The sequence below is a fragment of the Staurois parvus genome, unplaced genomic scaffold (genome assembly GCF_062004578.1).
Source record: "Staurois parvus isolate SC_StPar_1 unplaced genomic scaffold, SC_StPar_1.0 ptg000007l, whole genome shotgun sequence".
Taxonomy (NCBI): Eukaryota; Metazoa; Chordata; class Amphibia; order Anura; family Ranidae; genus Staurois; species Staurois parvus.
The window spans coordinates 9,309,682-9,331,798 of record NW_028317803.1 but is presented as its reverse complement, the minus strand read 5'-3'; the positions used below and the strand labels follow the sequence as shown (position 1 = coordinate 9,331,798).

The 22,117-nt window shown below is 41.4% G+C and overlaps 1 protein-coding gene across 1 annotated transcript in view; it reads right to left on the bottom strand.

Annotated features, from left to right (window-relative positions):
• The window catches only part of DIAPH3 (diaphanous related formin 3), a 1,068,692-nt gene that overhangs the window by 923,268 nt on the left and 123,307 nt on the right, over positions 1-22,117 (bottom strand). The window contains exon 3 of the mRNA XM_089668393.1: positions 21,393-21,566. Within this exon, the coding sequence (XP_089524519.1) occupies positions 21,393-21,566 (174 nt within the window). The remainder of the gene's footprint in view (positions 1-21,392; positions 21,567-22,117) is intronic.

The window sequence follows — 22,117 nt, the reverse complement described above, 5'->3', positions numbered from 1 at the left end:
GGCTAATAAAAATCATGGGACTATTATCTTCCTCACCCCCAAAGCAAAGTGTATAGTTGCCCAGTCTCCCCTTCAAGCCATAATTAGTGCTACTGATTATTGTTCTCTTAGGTTTATAATCAGATATGAAACTATAAAGCTTCTCAGGCTTAGACATAATTAACTTTTTAAGAGCTATATAACTTAATACAGCAGAAACTGGTAAACAGCCTTCCGCAAAGAACCTGCTTTATTTGTGTGAAGCAAACAAGTCGCATGGGATAACAGGATTAATCCAGAGCTGTCCACTTTACCAGAGGCTCTATGAAAAATATACTTAATCACCTGCTCAGGAGCAGCACCCTTTTGAAAATGGAAGAGACCATCTAATTTATATACAGGTGAAAAAAAATATAACCTGTTCCACAGAAGCCTAAAAACCATGCAAGTAGGTACCGCATTTTTTTTTTTTTTTTTTTGAGTGACCCTCTAAAGACTTTTTCTGTTGTGTTACTTGGTTTATGTCTGCATCTCACAGGAGAGCCTATCGCTATCTTATGACAAAATGAGTTAACAAAAATGCTTAGAGCTTCTGTTTAAGCCAGGAGCAGGCTCCTAGCTCAAACAGTGTCTCTGATCACTGAACAGTGCAGTCATGTACTTTCTTTTAATCTGGACTGCAAACAATGTAAGCAAACCAATGGCAAACTGCTGAGTAGAAAAGTGTCAGTGCTGGTGAAGAAATAAAACCAAAAATGTTGGTTACGTTAAATATATTAGACATGTAGCAAAAAAGGCAAGCAAATGTAAAATTTGTGGAGTAAAATGTAAAATTTGTGCAATGCTCCCACTGTCAGCCATTCAACACTGTCAAAAGACTGTTTTGAGTTGAAAGCATAAAAAATGATGCAGCAACAGAGAAAAAGAGCTCACAAAAGAGAACCCAACACTTATATGGGTTACAACATGGGAAAAACAAACAAACAAAGCAAGTAGTTACTATCCTTTAGGCTGCTTTCACACTGGCCAGTTTTGTTTTCAGTTGTTTGGTTTAAAAAAAAAAAAAAAAAAAAAAAACAGAAGAAAAGAGGAAGAAAACATGCATTTAAATAGCACTCTTCACACCTTAACAAAAGTGCTTCAAAAACTGATCAGTGTGAAAGGACCATTTAAACCCGCACCAAACATGCGCCAAAAATGCAGCAAACATGACTTTTAAAAATGCAACTGACCACTGTGAAGAGTTCCATAGGATTTAAAGGGATGCATTGTTCTTCCTTTTTTTTTTCTTTTTTAACTGGAAAACTGATCCGTGTGAAAGGGCCATTAGACCTGGTTCACATCAATGCGTTCTTTAGGGCTTTTTGTAAACATGCACTGCAGTCCATTTAACGTGGTTTTCTTACATCTATGCTTTTTTGAGCAGCCGCAATTTTGAAAAAGATCAGGATTTTTTTTTAAATGCAAAAAGCAGTAATAACAACTGAAAAACAAAAATTAAAACGCTGGTTAAAAAAAACAAAAACAAAACATTGCAAAAAAAACTCTTCTGTAAAAATGCAAAGCAAAATGCAAAAAGCATAGCAAAATGGGATCAAAAGCAAACTGCACTGGTGTGAACCAGGCCTTAGCCAGCAGGAAGGCATCAAAAACTGATCGGTCTGAAAGCAAGCAGGGTGGTTTCTTTTGGGGGGGGTTCTGCATTAAGCCTTTGTCCCCCGCTCCCCATTAAGGAGTGGCAACTTTGGGGAGCGGGGGAGGGTTCTCGAATTTGACAGGTACCTGCTCCCACCTCTGCTGTGAACACCTAGACGATCTGAAGTGGAAGTTGTCCTCCCCCCACCCACCCCTTCCCCACAGTCTTCTGGGACACGTGACAGGTCCCAGAAGACTATGGGGCCATTCACAAAGCGCAGCGCTTCTCGCACATGTGCAGTGGGCACCTGGCTGTAAGGCCTCAAGCTGTCACAGCCGGGTGCCCACACTAAAGATGCCGTGGAGATAAGACGGCCGGCGAAATCAGCAGTGGCGAGGACACTGTTGGACCGAGGGACAGGCAAGTGTCTGTATTTTAAGAGTCAGCAGCTACAGTTTTTGTAGCTGCTGACTTTTATTTTTTTTTTCAGGTGGAACTCCACTTTAAAGCTTCATGCACACTGGGCATCTTGAGAACGCTGGTAACATTAGCTGTGTAAAGTCACGTTAAAAACATGCATTTTTCAGCGCTTTTTTTAGCATTTTTGCATTAGCGTTTAGCAGCGATTTTTCCACTTTTTGGTAAAAAAATAAAAGTCCAAAAACGCCAGTTTGTGACCTTTTACTGCGTTTTTCAGTGTTTGAGCATTTTTACAGATAAAGAAATCCTCTAGAAAACCCACTAGTTCATGGATAACATGTTGGGTGGTTTACTGGCTGTAGAAAAAAAACATCAAAAGCCAAAAAAAGCCACTCTAAAAATAATAAGTGTGCGTGAGGACTTAAGCACTACTCCAGGAAACTCAAGGAAAAGGTCAAAACTTCTGACAGGTTTTGTTACTGTGACTCTTCATGTTTACGTCCACGTTTTGTCTTTGTGACAGAATGACAAAGCCAAAAAAAAAAAAATATATGTTAAAAAAAAGAAAACACAACATTCCCTGCTCCTAATTAAATACATACACACACTATATATATATATATATATATATATATATATATATATATATATATATATATATATATCCCTATCTATATCCATCCATTGAATTTTGTCATGATTGGAGAGATTAATTTTCCTTTTACTTCATGCCACTCTAAACCTATGCAGCTGGAGAAAGAAGGGGAAATTTCGCTGATAGGGCCAAGAAAAGCAATGAAAACTTGACACGTTTTAAGCCCGTTCACATCTGAGCATACTGGAAGAGCAGAAAGAATTGCACGAAAAAAAAAAAAAAAAAGAAAGAAAATAGTATATACACCCAACAAGGACCAGTGACGTACTGGTACATCAATGGACTTGGAGTGGTTATACCAGGATGATGCCTGCAGCTGCCAGTGATCGGCTTTCACGTAAAAGCAATCCTAGTGGCTAATTAGCTGCAGGACTGCAATTACAAGCAGCAGGAGAAGATGCCCCCCGCCTTCCACGGCCTTCTCGGGCAGTCCCGTGCCATCCGGGAAACCTGAGAATGCAGCCGGTGTTTCTGCCAGCTGACCATAGAGCTGTATGGAGACCGGCATGGTGCCAATGATCTCTATAGGCTAAGAAATCGGAAGCTACGAGCATTTCATCACATCAGTTTCGCAGGATATAAACTGTGACCAGGGGCAGACTGAGCATTTGGGAACTCTGGCACTGCCTGGGGGCCCTGGGTCAGTAGAGGGCCCCATGAGATGCCCCTGGTACCTTTTTCATAGGGTTTTTTGGGTGTGGGTGAGGACACAGGGGCCCCATGATCCCCTATTGCCCGGGGGCCCCATGAGTTGTCAGTCCGCCCCTGACCGCACCATTTGTTAATTGGGAAAGCATCTGATCACACTGATCTTGGTGAGATTAGATAATGTAAGGGAAGAGGAGATACCTACAGTTGGATAAACCCCAGATTTCTCAAAAAAGAATATATGACAATGCCCATTGAAGTTATAGGGGATATTTGCATTTCCTGTGACAGCATTAAAAGTGATCAATTATATAAAAAAAAAAGAAGAGAGAAAAGGGACAGTGTAAAATCATTTAAAAAATCCAAAAAAAAAAAAAAAAAAAAAGCACCCTTGCACCGCACTTCCCCCCCCCCCGATCACCTGCATGTGTGAGCGTTGACCCCGTGCCAGTATGTAAACAGCGGTTGCACCATGCATGTGAGGTATCACCGTGAATGTCAGATCAAGGGCAGTAATTCAAGCACTAGACCTCCTCTGTAAATCTAAAATGATAGCTTGTAAAGGCTTTTAAAGCGTTGCCTATGGATATTAAAAAAGTATGCAGTTTGTCGCCTCTATACAGGGCATGTGCAGTTTTAAAGTATGTCATGTTTTGTATCTATTTACTCGGCATACCATCACGTTTTATATTTTGCCAAATAATTGGTCAATATATTGTGTTTTTGTGCATTAAAAGTAAAAAAAAAAAGTATTTTTTTAAAAAAAATTTGCATTGGAAAAAAATCTCTGCATGAATACTATGTGACAAAGAATTGCAGCACTCACCATTTTATTCACTAGGGTAGGCATGTCAAACTCAAATTTCTTGCGGGTCACATCAGCATTACGGTTGCCCTCAAAAGGGCCAGCTGTATTTTTAAGACTAGATGCACAGAGCAGCCCACACCTCCTTACATCAGATGTCAAGACCCCCCCAGCATCAGAACTGTAGAGTCCCTCACCTTTCTACAGTGTACCCCCTAACCTTGTGCTGTTGCTGGTAAGAAGCTGAGGGTGGAGCTTGGAAACAAAGTGCAGAGTCTGGTGGAGGACCAAATAAGGGTTGGAATCAGTTGTCGGAGTCTGCTGAATGGAGACCAGGGGAGGTGGAGATGAGGGGGTGCTGCAGATGCATAGAGAGCACAGGATCTGTAAGAGGAGTTCCGTCCTCCTCTCTACTGCAAATGGATGAGAGGGGAAGGGGGGGGGAGCAGAGACGAGCCTCTCCACACCTGCACAGAAGTGCTGGATTCTGTTCTCCTCTCTACTGCTGACTGTTGAGACAAGGTGGGTACAGTGCAGCAGGTGAGGGCCAACTGAAATAGCCTGGTGGGCCGGATTCAGCCCTGGGGCCTTGTGTTTGACACATGTACACAAGGGTGTCTGCTTTAAAAATATATAGAATGTTTGAGAGTTCAAAGTAATTTCCTAGCAAAAAAATACTGATTTTTTTCATGTGAACAAAAAGTGTCAGAAAATACAGCACGTTTCACTGTAATGCCAGCATTTAAACATTGTCTGATATAAACAAATTAAATATATGCAATATTGCCATTAACGCTACATATTCTATTTTTATTTTTTTAACTAAATTTTTATCGAGGATTACAGATGTACTTCGTATAATATCAGTTTAACAAAGGGTTTCATCAAGATAACAAGCACAGGCTAAAGGAAGCCACAGTTCCAATATACTTTTACAGAGCATGTCACAGTGTGAAATAGTGACTGGTTTATTAGGTAGCCTCAATTGCTTTTCAGTAGTTGGAGTTTCATGAGACAAGGAAAAGAAACTGAGAAAGATGCAATGGACCTTGGTTTGTGCATCACATTCTTCCCCAATTTACATGAAAATGATTGGGGATCAATGGAAGCACAGATTAGGTAGATTAGTGGCAACAAGAAAATCCCAGACTTCAAAGAAGTGTGTCTATCTTTCTTTATTTCTGTCTTCAAAGAAGTCTTTGTCTGATCTATTCCAAATTAAATTACCACCTTGTCCAAAAAAATGATTGAGAGCTGAATCACACATGTGCAGTGCGGATTGAAGCTCAGGTTTTACAGCTAATTGACATAGTAGTTGTTCAGCAATTCAGGTCATGTTTGCATCATCAGGTTCGGGACAGATGGTTCAGGTCAAGATTTTATCCTGTTCACAACGGATGACCTGCGGTTTAGAAACGCTTCCCATAGAAGTCAATAGCCTGTAATCCGCACCTGAACCAGACCACACTGCTCAGAAATTGGACAGGACTCTTTTTCAATCTGCACTAAAACATGACTGCCAGTGCACAGGATATGTGAACAGGCAGCAGAAGAAGCAATGTTATTTCACATGTCATGCGGATTGGATGCGGTTCAAACAGCATCCAATCCGCATATATGTGAACCAGCACTTACAAGTTCAGCATGTACCCATTTATGGAGTATCGCTCTTTTGGTTGTGAGGTAAACAATGGAAATACATAAATAATATTCATCACTATCCTTCTTGAATTTTCTTTTCCTGACCATACAATTTATTACCTCATTAGTCAGTGTGTAATCTTATGTCATGTTAGGTTTAGTATAACATTGCATTATCTGATCTTTTTTGATCTTACTAGGATACATTTTTTTTTTGCCATTTATAGATTTGTTTATATACACATTACTGTTTGCGGCAAATTCTTCTTCTAGGATTTGTTTGCATTGTAATACTTCACATTTCTCAAATTAAAAAATGTAAAAAATAATAATTTTATGCTCTTTGCCTTTTGGCAGTTTAAGAGCTCTTTGAAGATATAGCATGCTGAATATTGACCATTCAAGAATTAAAGGTAGATAATTAAAACAAGTGTACAGCTGTGTATTGAGCAATAGTTCCTCTTTTTTTTTCTTTAAATATTGAGATAAGTCTAAAAGGCATGACAGTCCAACACGGTCTGATGGATTATCAAAATTTTAAGCATTGGGGTGTTTGGTTTATTTCTATTGAGAAGCATCTAGGTTGTGAAATGAATAAACTATGGTAGATTCTCAGCATAAGTGCCCTGTAGCAGTTACCGTATTTGCCGGCGTATAAGACGACTTTTCAACCCGTGAAAATCTTTTGAAAAGTCGGGGGTCGTCTTATACGCCGGTATACGGCGAGCCGGTGTCAGGGCGGCACTTTTTTGAGGGGCGGCGCCACCCCCCCTCCTCCTCCAACGGACACCAAGTACAGGGGTGGGCAGAGGGGCTGCTGTACCTTACCTGGCTCCGGTCCCGGTCCTACGACGATCCGGTCCAGGAAGCGCGGCTGCTCCTTCTTTCAGTTTGGCAGCTCGATGGTCCCGCCGCCCGCTCGGCTCCGCCTCCTCACCGGTGATTGGGCGCCAGCACTGGAAAGGCACACAGGCGACCAATCACCGGCGAGGAGGCGGAGCCGAACGGCCCCGCGAAAATCAAGCGGCCAAACTGAAAGAAGGAGCAGCCGCTCCTCTCTCCCACTGACACTAACGATGGGGCACTATTCCTCCTCCACACTGACACCGATGAGGCACTGTTCCTCCTCCACTGACACCAACGATGGGGCACTATTCTTCCTCCACACTGACACCAACGATGAGGCACTGTTCCTCCCCCACTGACACCAACGATGGGGCACTATTCCTCCCCCACTGACACCAACGATGGGGCACTTTTCTCCCCACCGATACCAATGATGTGGCACTATTCCTCCCCCACTGACACCAATGATGGGGCACTTTTCTCCCCACTGATCCCAATCATGGGGCACTATTCCTCCTCCCCACTGACACCAATGATGGGGCACTATTCCTCCCCCACTGACACCAATGATGGGGCACTTTTCTCCCCACTGATACCAATGATGGGGCACTATTCTCCCCATGGACGCCAATGATGGGGCACTATTCCTCCCCCACTGACACCAACCATGGGGCACTATTCCTCCTCCCCACTTACACCAACGATGGGGCACTATTCCTCCTCCCCACTGACACCAATGGTGGGGCACTATTCCTTCCACTGATACCAATGATGGGGCGCTATTCCTCCCACTGACACCAATGATGGGGCGCAATTCCTGCCACTGATACCAATGATCGGGCGCTATTCCTCCCACTGACACCAATGATGGGGTGCTATTCCTCTCACTGACACCAATGATGGGGCACTATTCCTCACACACTGACACTAATGATGGGGCACCATCATTGGTGTCAGTGGGAGGAATAGTGTCCCATCATTGGTATCAGTGGGAGGAATAGCGCCCCCTCATTGGTATCAGTGGGAGGAGTAGTGCCCCATCATTGGTATCAGTGGGAGGAATAGTGCCCCATCATTGGTATCAGTGGGAGGAATTATGCCCCATCATTGGTGTCAGTGGGAGGAATAGCACCCCATCATTGGAATACCATACTGAAATACCATACCATATTGAAATCAAATCTGATGTTTTTTCATTTTTATTTGGTGTGCGTTGGAAGAGGGGTAGTCTTATACGGCGAGTATAGCTCAAACCCTATATTTTAACAGGAAAAGTAGGGGGTCGTCTTATACGCCCAGTCGTCTTATACGCCGGCAAATACGGTAATTGTGATTGTTTGCCAAGCTCTATTCAAAGAGTCAAAGATATTCTTTATAGGATAATTTGGGATTAGCTTCATCCATTTGAATAGCTTCATCTATTCTGCAGTTTTTTTCAAATATTCTGTAAATGGTATTTTGAATATGTGCAGAATATTGCTTATCTGGATTGGTATCAGTCAGCATTTAATCTATTGGATTAGACAAATCAGTGGGAGAAATGTTAATAAGCAGGAGCCTGTAATAATGCTAAGAGCTCTTTTTTAATAAGCAGATATTTCCCTGATGCATTAAATATCAGTGGTTTGTTTGTGGAGGTTTTAGGGATTTAATACAGTTTATTCCTTTTGTTGACCAGCCCTTGTGTAACTTGCTCTAGAAGCCTAACTGTGTTTTAAAAAACAGCGGCATAAAGATCTGAATACAGTTTTTGTTTTACATATTTGAATCTATCTTAAATTAACAATTAGTTTCACCTAGTCTGAATTTAATTCTAATTCCTTGAACATTGTTCTCTTACAGGACTTTCAAATCAAGCCTTTCTAATAGCTAATCCGATCTAAGCAATGTTAGTTGGCATCTTTTCATGGGAAGTAATGCTTTTTGGTACTTAGTCTATGGCTGCTGTATGTGATAGAAAGCATAGCTTACATCCAACAATCCATTTAGTAATAAATAAGAAAGAAATATGGCTAAACATTGTTTCACAAGAAAATCACCCAGGTCCTCATATAACCCAATTCATTTCAATTATACTACTTTCAAATTACATTAAGAGATATTAAATTTTGGCTACTCAAGCCTTTTCCAGCTGTTAAAATGAAAAAACACAATCATTACAGTGTAAATCAGAAGAGTACAATATGCAGCTTGCTTCATTCATTTTATGTATTAAAATCAGCTAAACTCAAATTCTAAGAAAATACAACAGCAGTGCAAAATGCTTAAAGGAGAAGTATTGCCAAAGCTCTTTTGACCCCACTTTTCCTATTGGTCATAGGAGTGCACTTCATTCGGCACTCCTGTAACCCATATGCAGCCCGCAACAGGCTAAGGTTCGCTGTCAGGTAATGTCACTCCGCCAGTCCAGACTTTAATATCAGGATCCTCCCAGATGCCTGGATCGGCAGCTGGTTCACTCTCTCAGCACACCACTGGGAGACTGAGCCAGCCACTCCCACGATCTCCACAGCCCAGCACTCTAGTGAGCACTAGAGGGGCAGAAAGCTGGTCCCTAACTAACAGTCACTGCTCTCTGCCCACAGAAGACAAAGAACTGAGTAATCAGCAGTCTTTGAGGCAGCGGGCTATTGATGCTGCATCCACCTAGATGGGTTTTCTTTTTTCAAAATCCATTTTTCTCTTTTAATTATCAGTAATTGAACAGTTCCCATGCACATGAGACTTCAATTACACGGGCATACTTAAGCACACACCCATGTGAGGGTCGTGCATCCGTATGCAGGCAATCCCATTCATGACAATTGGGAATTGAGAATACATTAACATTCAGGGACAGCCACTGCAACGCATTTGACATCAATCGGAAGCTTGCTTTCGGATGTAAAATAAAACACCTGTGCATCCCATGAGGGCAAAGGCTGCCTCACCCATGTGTAGACTTGAGTACGCCCATGTGGATAAGGCCGAAAAGGTATTAAGAAAAGCTTTTTTTCACCAACATCAGGTTACCCAAGGGCACTCTCTCATACTCAACAAAAAAAAATAAAAATAAAAAATACAGGTAATCAAAACACGGAGTTTATGCATGCAAACAAAACAAAAAATGCACATATTGACTTTGGTAAACAGATTACAAAACATAGAAAGAATATTCGTATGCATTCACTAAAGGAGCTAGCTTGGCGCACTTTAAATTGACTTTATCTTCTAGGTTGGTCCCCCAAAACTCTATTTTCATAACTGCCTCACACAGTGGTATAGGTATTGATAAGGTTATGCTACTTAAACCAACTGTAGGTGAAAAAAAGTTTGGTACTGCCAACTCTTATATAGTTGATGGAAGAAGGCAACACTTAAAGGACATAGGGCAAATAAGGGTAACAGAAAATTTAAAAGTTAAAACTGCCCATTGAAAAGTTGGAATTAGCTTCACAGAAGTGCCGATATTGCTGTAAACTGCTGGTTTGCCAATACTTCCCTTTGGCACCATCTTACAGCTAGGGCTAGAGATCACTCACAAATAATTGACAGGCAACTCTGACCTGCAATAGAACTCCTTCTGAACTGATGGCGACATTTTTCTGACCTACTTCAAATAACATTTGTAATACCATAGATTTGTATGAGAGGAGAATCCGTTCTGAAGCAAACAAAATCTCACCAGCATGGGCCCTAATAATCATTTTCTCCAGATCTAAAGTAGGCCACAGTGCAAATATTTCAGGCTCTTTACAGCTTAGATTGCAAACCATTTACTCAGAATGCAGGAAGATAGCATTTTTAAACTAAACCTAAACTTTCTGGAACTCTACACTCCTTTTTTGTGGTCATCAAAAACCTATCCTGCAACAGCTCATCCCAATCATTGGCCAACTAAATCCTCATCCTGGATGGAGCACCAAAGCCAGACACAGCCAGTCAACTAGCATTTTCAAAATGGTCAAAAATGTATTCACCCGAGTGTGAAACATGATATCTTTAAATTTTAACTAATGGTTAAAGTAGGACTGTTGTGTTTACCACAAAATTTGTTTATTGGAGTTCATTAAGGGAATACAGTTATTCGGAGGTAACTCCATTATACATCCACAGCAGGAGGAATTGGACACTGGCAAACAAAAACAATTGGCCAGTCAGGTGTAACCTCTCAAACTCCCATGCTTCAGTTTGTTAGAAGAGCAGATAGAAGTAGAGCACAGAGGGATGGGACCGGTGTCCCTTAACCAATTGCCATCCAAGGAACGTTCCTGTACATTGTTGAGTTTGAGTGGTTATACCTGGGCCATAACAACCCTGGTATCAGTCTTTTTAGCCGGTGATACTGAATAAAGTAAAAACGATCCAGTGGCTAATATCGTCTAAGAAATAAGAAGTGACAAGTATTTTGTCACTTCCAGTTTCATTCTAATTAAGACAGGTCTCTGAAAGCATCATATCAGACTGATCTTGGTTTGATCCGATGCTTTGAAGGACAGAGGAAAGATCTGGGGTCTAATAGACCCCAAATTGGTAACCTGTAAAGGCAATTATAATGCCTTTACATGTTCGTGACATGTTCGGTATCTATTTACTTAGCATAATATCTTTTATATTTTACTAAACAATTGGGCAATATAATGTGCTTTTGTGCATTAAAATTCATCAAAGTGTATTTTTTTCCCCAAAAAAATAGAATTTGAAAAACTACTGCAAAAATACTGTGACACATAAAAAAACTGCAGCACCCACCAACTATGGGAAAAAAGTTACTTGATGTCAAAAAGCCCAAGAAGCATTAAAAGACCTAGTAGAGTGCATTGTTATGAGCATATGACAGCTCCAACAGTGATCTGACTGAATCACCGAGAAATGGCACAATAAAAAGTTGGTTCCCCTATAGAGGACCATCAAGAAGTACAAAAAGAGTCGGTCTTTCTAATGGAAGCAGTGGATATAAGCTCAACTCACACACCACAAACTGCAGACAGTGAATGGATATTTCATTTTTATGCACTAAAATGATCCCGACAGATATGGAAACGTCCATGGGGAGTCAAACAAAAGTTTATTGAGACAGCAGTACCACATCTGTCTTAGCCAGTCCAGAGTTACAAGGATCTGCATAATGTGTTCCATCTCAATTCTGTGGACTAAATAAGGACTCTGTTTGAGAGGACTGGAACAAATTGGGTTCTGCTGATCCCATGGAGTCACGAGTGTATCCACTGCTTCTGCCAGAGGAGCTCTACATATATGTACCAGTCAAGTTTGTTATTAAACCTGAAGGCTCAGAGGTCCACATCCAGCCTCTCCTACCTACAGTGGGTATAAAAAGTCTACACACCCCTGTTAAAATGTCAGGTATCTGAGATGTAAAAAAATTTAGACAAAGATAAATCATTTCAGAACTTTTTCCACCTTTAATGTAACCTATAAACTGTACAACTCAGTTGAACAACAAACTGAAATCTTTTAGGTGGAGGGAAGTAAAAATAAAAAACTAAAAATAATATGGTTGCATAAGTGTGCACACCCTTAAAGTAATAATTTGTTGAAGCAGCTTTTGATTGAATTACAGCACTTGACTTGGCAATATTTGCCCACTCTTTCTTGCAAAAACACTCCAAATATGTCAGATTGCGAGGGCATCTCCTGTGCACAGCCCCCTTCAGATCACCCCACAGATTTTCGATCGGATTTGGGTCTGGGCTCTGGCTGGGCCATTCAAAAACTTGAATCTTCTTTTGGTGAAGCCATTCCTTTGTTGATTTGGATGTATGCGTTGGGTCGTTGTCATGCTGAAAGATGAAGTTCCTCTTCATGTTCAGATTTCTAGCAGAAGCTTGAAGGTTTTGTGCCAATATTGACTGGTATTTGGAACTGTTCATAATTCCCTCTACTAGAACTAAGGCCCCAGTTCCAGCTCAATATAAATAGCCCCAAAGCATGTTGCTGCCACCACCATGCCTCTCTGTGGGTATGGTGTTCTTTTCGTGATGTGCGGTGTTTTCGCACCAAACCTATCTTTTGGACTTATGGCCAAAAAGTTAAATCTTGGTTTCATCAGACCATAACACATTTTCCCACATGCTTTTGGGAGACTTCAGATGTGTTTCTGCAAAATTTACTCTGGCTTGGATGTTTCTTTGTAAGAAAAGGCTTCCATCTTGCCACTCTACCCCATAGCCCAGATATATGAAGAATACGGGAGATTGTTGTCACATGTACAACACAGCCTGTAATTGCCAGATATTCCTGCAGCTCCTTTAATGTTGCTGTAGGCCTCTTGGCAGCCTCCTAGAACAGTTTCCTTCTCGTCTTTTTCATCAATTTTGGAGGGACGTCCAGTTCTTGGTAATGTCACTGTTGCGCCAAATTTTCTCCACTTGGTGACTATCTTCATTTTGTTCCATGGTATACCTAATGCCTTGGAAGTTCTTTTGTACCCCTCTCCTGACTGATACCTTTTAACAATGACATCCCTTTGATGCTTTTGCTGTAGGATGCAACTAAGAAAATGTCAGGAAAGACTTACTAGAACAGCTGAACTTTATTTGGGGTTAATCAGAGGCACTTTAAATGATGGCAGTGTGTACCGACTCCTATTTAACATGATTTTGAATGTGATTGCTTAATTCTGAACACTGCTACATCCCCAGTTATAAGAGGGTGTGCAACTACATTATTTTAGCTTCTTGGGTTTACTCCCCCCCCCCCCCCCCCCAAAAGATTTTAGTTTGTTTTTCAGCAGAGTTGTACAGTTTATAGGTCACATTAAAAAGGTGGGAAAAGTTCTTAAATTATTTATCTGTCTCATTTTTTTACATCACAGAAAGTTGACATTTTAACAGGGGAGTGTAGACTTGTTATATCCACTGTACATGTATGTATGTTTGCACACACATATACATACATACACACTGTATATATATTATTACTAGTAAACATTGCACCTGCACCAATATCACCAAAATATGATTAAGCTATCTATCAAAAGCAGCACATGCCCCTCCTCCATGCCCTGTCAAGTGTCAAATGACCCTTTCTTAATTGAAATTGTGTATATGTCAGGGGCGCATGCGCGCAGCCAGGGAAGTTGGCAGCTTGAACTCCCTGCTCTGTGCCACCAGAACATTCACCTTGGCATATCGGGCTTCTAAGCACCCACCTATCGGTACAAAAGGTCAGAGGTACTTGTGGAACACCCGGGCTACGCCCAACGATGCATCGCAACCCACGCACTAAGCCCAGACACCGAGCACATCAGAAAGATTCCCCGCTCCGGCAGGCCGGCAAGATGGCACCCAGCCCTCCTGAGCCTGATGACACCATGCGGCTCACAGGGGATCCGGACTCTGGTGAGGATCAGTTTCCCTCTGTTTTAACCAGTCCTCCTGAGCACAATCCTGAAGCTTTATTACACAAATTCCATTCTATTGTGCAGGAAGAGATTACAATTGCCTCTCGTAAGCAGTCCTTTGATCTGATAAGAGGCCTAGAGGTATTGGGGCATCGTGCTCATCAACTAGAACAGCGTATGGATCTGGCAACTACAGTTTTGAAGGGCCATGAACAGGAGGTGGAGGATTTACATGATGAGCAAGACACTTTAAAAGGTAAATTGGAGATGTAGAGAACAAGGCCCGTAGAGATAATCTCCGCATTCGTGGGGTTCCTGAAGTGATTAATGATTTACAGGGCACTGCCCATTTTCAAGAGCTGGCTCCCGAGATCCCTCTGGAACACTTGGAATTTGACCCTATCCACAGAGCTTTAGCCCTACAACCCACATAGGGTCCTCCAAGGGACAATATTATTAAGTTTCACTAGTACTGCACTAAACAGCGCCTCCTGCAGGTGGCTCGGAACCGATCAGCACTGGAATTTCAGGGTAACCCCCTTCAGTTGTTTTCCGACTTGTCTCCAGTCACAATAGCAAAACGCCGTACCCTGAGGCCCTATCTACAAATTCTACAGTCCGCTGGTATCAAATACAGATGGGGTTTCCCGTTCAAGCTCTCTTTTTCTTATCAAGGTTGTCAATTCCAGGCTTCTTCTTCTTTGGATCTTCATCGCCATTTTCAGGAACTGAAACTTGATTTGCCACATTCCCAGGCTGAGGAAGCTTCTGTCCCTGCATGTTTGCGGGGATCCAAATCTTCACGCAAGTCACCTCCTTTAAGTCAAAGCAGCTCTCAAGCTCTTCCACCTCTTCAGGCTCAACGTTTTCAGGAAGTCTCTGCAAGCTGACATTCCGTATCCTGTTGAGTTTTTACATTTTTCCATCTTTGCAGTGTGGGTGAAATTTCCCATCGGTGCTTTTTTTTGCTGGTTTCCAGCTCCTGAGTAGTTACGTGCTGTATCACCCTCCTTTATTGAGGCCTCTGCCCTTGTGAACATGCTAGCCCCGCTTAGTTGTCCCTACTCTGCCACTGATAGTGGGCGGAACCGGATGTGGATTTCCTGTTGTGAGCATGACCCTATTTATTGAGCAAGACCCATTAACGGACTCGCGCCTATGGCTATCCTGTGTCGCTTGACGACCGAAGTTCATATGGCCTTATTTACCATTTGATGATTATTTGATAGTGGAGTTAATTAGCCTATGTTGTTTGCTAAATAATTTTCTGTTTTAGTTAAGCCGAGTGGTTGCAGTGGACTACTGCATCCCCCTTCGAGCTGGTGTGAGGACTGGATGGTTGTCCTGCCCACTGTCCAGCCTTCATGTGGGTTTACTTCCCACCGCTGGTTATTTGTGCTGATCTTATTGTGTCAAATGTATACGAGATGTCTTTTTTCTCCTTCGCGTCTTTTTTTTCTCTTCCTGGTCGCTTGTCTTGTGCATTTTGTGTTTTTATCAAATCTTTTTCAGGGTTCCCAGGGATTGTGACAGAAGCTATCTTCTTTTTCGGTTAACATGTCGCTGAATTGGTTATCCCTAAATGTTCAGGGAATGAAGTCCCCCCCAAAAGAGGGTGAAGATATTCAAGTTCCTCCAGGCTCACCATGTGGATATTGCTTGCCTGCAGGAAACTCATTCTGCTGTCACCTTTAGCCCGAAGTATTTCAATGCTCGCTATCCTCAGGTTTTCCAGGCTAATGGCCTTACTAAACAAAGGGGAGTCCTTATTGCTTTCCATAAAAAAAACCCCATTTGTTTGTGTGAAGCATATTGCTGATCCAAATGGTAGGTATCTTTTAGTACAGGGCATGATTCAGGATGTAGACGTTACACTTTTGACCTACTATGCCCCCAATGTCAATACAGGACCCTTCTTATCTCATGTCTGCTCCCTTCTGGTAACTCAACGGGGCACTCTCCTGGTGGTGGGAGATTCGAATTTAGTTTTGAATCATACCCTTGATAAGTATCCCCCAGAGAATTCTAATCCTTCCGCTGCAGCCAAATCTTTTGCCCAAACTTTACAGACTCATGACTTGGTATATTTATGGCGTGAGCACTACCCTGGGGGGGAAAGACTTCACTCATTCTCATCCTCATCACTCCCACTCTAGAATTGACCATGCTTTTGTGTTACGTAAACATCTCCCTCTCGTGCACTCCATTTCTATTCTCACGGTACCGTGGTCTGATCACGACCCCATTTTGGTGGTTTGTCGATTTCTATTCTGTATGCCTTTCTACTCCTCTTGGATTATGAATGATTCCCTACTCTCACTGAAAGAGGTTCAGGGGGATCTTCTGTGCAAATCCCAAGAATATTTCCAGCTTAACTCAGGTTCTGTCTCTTCTTCAGTGACACTGTGGGAAGCTTACAAGGCTGTCCTCCGAGGCCATATAATTCAGATAGCTCTGAGGCATAAAAGGGAGAGGCAACAAACAGTGTCAACTTGAATTACAACTAGCTTTTGTATCGTCTCAATTTAAGCAATCACCGACTCCCTCCAACTGTAGGTTGTTGGACCAAGCCCTCCTAGAATTGGATATTTGCTTAACAGATGATGCCAAGCGCTCCTTGCGCTGGACACGTCAGAAGTTGTACAGTAAAGCAAATAAACCGGATTCCATGTTAGCACGTAGGTTGCATTCCTTCACGCACAATCCTACTGTAAACCGATCTCCCTACGCACTCGTCATAATGTTTTAACTCGTAATCCTGTAGCAGTATTGGAGATGTTCCGGTATCGCCTTGCTAAACTTTACACGGACCCTACTCAGGCTGATCTCCAGGCTCTGATTTTTTTTCCTGCCTGTCTTTGCCTACTTTTACTCAGGCCCATAGAGACTTGATGGACCGCGATATTCAAATATCAGATGTTTTGCATTGTATTGCTTATTTGAAGACGAGGAAACGCCCAGGCCCAGATGGATACACTGCTTTGTATCACAAGAAATTAGCTGATGTTCTTGCCCCTCACCTCGCTGCTATGTTCAGTGCGGTGAAGGGAGGTTCTACTTTTTCCTTTTTTTTACTTGCCGACTGCTAATGTGGTTATGATCCCGAAAACTGATTGGAACAATTCTTACTGGGAGAATTATAGGACAATTTCTCTTCTCAATATCGATATGAAAATTCTAACTAAAATTTTAGCTACTCGTTTGAATTCTTTTCTTTCACATCTGCTCAAAAAAGACCAGGTGGGTTTTGTCCCCCATAGACAAGCGGGGGACGCCATCAGGCAAATTTCACAGTTGTAACACCTGGCTTACACTCACAAAACTGATATGATGCTCTTATCCTTGGACATCAATAAGGCTTTTGATACCTTATCCTGGCCTTATCTCTTGTCGGTCCTTCACCATTTTGGTTTCAGTCTCTCGTTCTTGCGTTGTATTTCGTCGCTATATTCGTGCCCCCAAGCAAAACTTTTATGGTTTTGAGTCTTCAACGTTCTCGATTGGTAGGGGTACTAGACAGGGTTGCCCATTTTCCCCCATATTATTCATTTTGGCTTTGGAACCCATGGCAGAAGCTAATTGTATGCATAAAGGAAGTAGCCAGTTCTCAGCATAAGTTGTCGTTGTTTGTGGACGATATATTAACAGTTACAAATCTGGGGGTTACTTGCGGTCCTGGACTCCTTCGCTGCTCTTTCAGGTCTTCATGTCAACCCTGCTAAATTTAAAGCCATATCAGTTACCCTTTCCCCATCACTGCTGGCGACCCTGAAACATTTGTTCCCTTTGCAATGGCTTTTGGTCTTGTCATATTTGGGGATTAAGCTTACACCATCTTACAAAGGACTTTCTCAGGCCAATTTTCCCTCCGTATTTAAGGATTTGACAGAAATATTGTTCTCATGGGCTCATTTCCCGCTTTCATGGTTCGGTAGAATCAATGCAATTCGTATGACTTATCTCCCTAAATTATTGTATGTTTCAGGTTTTACCGGTCCCAGTCCCTTTGCATACACTGCGCATTCATCAACGGAAACTTCTGTCTTTTATCTGGGGCTTTACGCGACCCAGAATTAATAAACATATTTTATTTGCCCGTAAGACCGAAGGAGGATTGTCTGTCCTGAATCTTTATGCTTATTATCTAGCGGCTAATATTACTCCCTTAGCCCATCTTCATGCATCTTGTAATATTCCCCTGTGGGCTACTGTGGATCTGATGGACTCCTACCTGATGCCACTTTCTTCTTTGCCGTGGCTTCCCCCTATCCATCTCCCTTCATCTCTTTGTCCAACGTTGGTAGACATGCTTTCGACTTTGGGATTCTATTAAATATTTTGCTGGTCTCATCTCTGCCCATTTACGCTTGTTGCATTTGCCCCATAATCCATTATTTCCCCCGGGTCTTGATAATCCCGGACAGTTTGCATGTGGCTAGCTCATAGAGTGGATAGCTCATGGCTTCTATGATGTGCATTCTTTGCTTTCTCCCACCTGGATACTTACCTTTGAGACTCTGCATTCTTCTTATGATATCCCATTGCGGGAGCATCTTGGCCATCTTCAACTCCGCCACTTCAATAATACATTATTACACGCACATTCAGGACCCTATACGCTGACCCCCTTTGAAAGTCTTTGTAGACACAGGCCACATGCTCCGGGCTTGATCTCTCTTGTCCACTCCGTTATTATTTCTTACAGAACGCCCCCAGTTCGTTCTTATCAGCAATGGCAACTCGGGACATCGGAACTCGGGGGTTGTCTGGATGAGCAAGACTGGCGGATCATGACCCAAGCATTGTCTAAATGTTCAAGGAATGTTATTTTAGAAAATGCTTATAAGGTCTTCTGTAGATGGTATTATACGCCCATCCGTCTGGCTCGTTCATACTCCGTTCATACTCCCCGACTTGTTTTCGGGGTTGTCAACAAATAGGCACCATGGCTCATATTTGGTGGACTTGTCCCAAGGTTTGCAGACTGTGGATTAGGGACTATGTCCTTCTCCACACTATGTTTCACACAAATATTAAGAGCAACCCATACGAGGCACTATTATTTAAACCGTTAGTGGGCCTACTTCGTCCTCAGCAGCAGCTGGCATCGCATCTATTTATGGCTAACAAATTAACGTTCACAAAACCCCTCTTCTCAACTTTGAGGCAGTTAAGAACCGGATGAATTTTAGAATGGTTAATGAAAAGCTGACAGATATGGTGTTGGACACGCACACAAAATTTCTACAGATCTGGTGCCCCAGGCTTGATATAGCCCAACCGTCTAGATTTGACCAGACCCTTTTGTCGATATACAATTTTTCTGGTGCGATCTCTTGGAGCCCTTTGTCTCTTCTGCCCTTGTTTCTCCCTCTCTTTTCTGTACTGTTTGTTTTCATGATATTTGCGCTGATTGTAACTTTCTTAGAGAACCGTACACAATATTTTATATACCTGTTGGACTTCCTTGAGAGTCCCTGGAGTGGAGTACCAACATGCATCCAGTGAGGCTCCATATTCAATTTTTCCTACTTTCTGTATGCGGATTTTGCGATTGTCTTTGGGCTTTGTTTACTAATTCATTGGTCCCTACTTGTCTACCATTTTTGCTAATTATGTCTTATGTCATCTCTTCTTATATTGCGCTTGAGTATTTCTCTGTCAATACCTCATTACATTTATTGTGTTCTTCATCAGAATAATTGTATGTCTTATTCTTTTATGTCAGTAATCTTGCCTATGACTGTTTCTCTGATGCTGTACGATCTATAATAAAATCCATTGTAAAATAAATTGTATATATGTCAAAGATAAATAAAACCATTTAACATTTCATAACTAAAAATAAATATTTCATCACATCAATACATGTAGTTCATTAATGCCCATCCACCATGGCAAATATGCACACTTTCCAATCAGTGTTAAGTACTTGAAAGTCCTAAAGCTTAAACAATGTCACAAATAATTTTAGCCGCTTTCTTGTGAATCTCTTTTCACAAATTTCTTTGTTGGTCTGCATATTTTTTGGCTGCTGGATGGAAGCCATATATTGGGTGATACAGTAATTTATATTTGAACCTCTAAACCTATTTTTTACTCACTTTTTCAATAGGTCTAAAATGCATTTGATGAAGTAAAAACATTGCACTTGCAAATCAAACGTGCTTCATCCAGCACTTAGGCATAAACCACACACAAATTTTAGGGGACACTGCAACATCAATACTTTTAAATTCCATGTGCACAGCCACCGTCCCCGAAGTGACAGACTCACTCGACAGTTTGTCATTGCAGACCTTATCAGGTGCAGTTTATACTTAAGCGCTGGATGAAGAACTTTTGTTAATTCTCTAACTGTCCTAATCACCATCACAGGAAATGAAAGTGAGGGTGAATACAAAATATGCAATTGTTCTTGTAAAAACTGTCTAGATGGGATTTCCCTCACATCATAAAAGATAAAGATAACCTCTCACCTCCTATTAAAAAGGAACATCAGTCCTTCTGTGTTAATATTTCTCTTTAGCCCCCTCTTACCAGACATGGCTATGCTTAAAAGTATCTAAATCCAATCCTTTTTTTCTATTTTGGATAGAGGTTGGATAGAATATCTGATATTAAAGTTCTGCCACACACTACTTCATCAGCACCCCCCCCTAGTAACCCGATTGAAAAAAAAGACTGATAAATTTAATCTCACGGTCCCCAAATTCATAAGCACACGTCCGCTAAAACTGCTTCAGTATCTTCCATCTACCACCTTCACAGTCTACGGTGCTGCTTACACGATCCCTGCCACCCTCAATGCCCCAGAATAACCAGCTTCAATTGTAACTGGTGCTGTATCCCAAGCAGTGATTTTAACCTCTAATTCTCTGTATAAACTGTGCAAAGAGCTTGACTCCCATGGAGCTGCTCTATTATTATTCAGTTTTGTAAATGGGTGTCAAAAGGCATTAGGGGCATGTTTATCCACCCCTTTCATCCAAGTGTATGGTTAGAACAGTATTATTTAGTAAAGTTGTTGCTAAATATGAAAAGATTGGTAATTGCCATGTCTAAGTAAAAAGATTAACAGTTATCCCTCAGTAATATTCTCCACACTCTTCTACTGCATCATAAATGCCTGCAGTCATACCTTTCACATTTCACTACCACACACACTGCACCTTGTCATGTATTCTGCACATACTGTGCACAGTCATACTCCCTGCACGTACTTTCTTCTCTCATAACCCCCGTGTCCCTCTCCTGTATATATGGCTTGATAAAACACTTCTTTAGCATTGTTTGTTATTCCCGCAACCTTCCCCATTCTGGAACTGGCACACTGTTGCTAGTTTTATAACAAAAACTCAACATAGAAAACAAAGATTCAGATTCTAAATAAAGTCAATAAAAAAAGAATATGGCTTACCATCATTTTTTCAAACAGAGCCAGAACTTCTTTATCAGACAGCTGCTTAGGAGGAAAGTCTTCATGCTCAGATGATGTAGACCAGTCACTAGAAGTGTTATAGTTCTTTATGTAGTTTAAATTAGGCCGGTCTTTTCTACTTCCAGGAATACGAATGCTGGCAAATCTGTCCAACTAGAAATAAATTAGGACTGGATCAATTTTTTATACATAAAAGTCAAGCCATGTTTGTAGAATATGAAATTAATCTTTAACACTTGATGTTTGGGGTTAGAAAGACATCTCTGTAGGATCAGCTTTCAAAAAGTTAAAAACTTAATGCCAAACCATCTTTTACATTTTATTTTTGGATACAGTAAAATTTCTGCTGAGTTTTTATTTACAAAAACTAAGAAAAACATGTTTTGTTTTCTCAAATTTTCAGTCTTTTTTCATTTTTCTAGCAAAAAAAAATAAAAACCCCAGTGGTAATTAAATACCACCAAATGAAAGCTCTATTTGTTTGAAAAAAATTATAATTTCATTTGGATACAGTGTCGTATGCCTGAGTAATTGTCATTCACAATGTGAGAGAGTTGAAAGCTGAAAATTGGCCTGGACAGGAAGGGAGTGAAAGTGTCCAGACATGATATATTGATATATAAGTGATATATTGCTCATGCATGCCTTGGGTATATGTGGAACACCACCCCAAAACACATTCTGCTACATCTCCCAAGTATGGG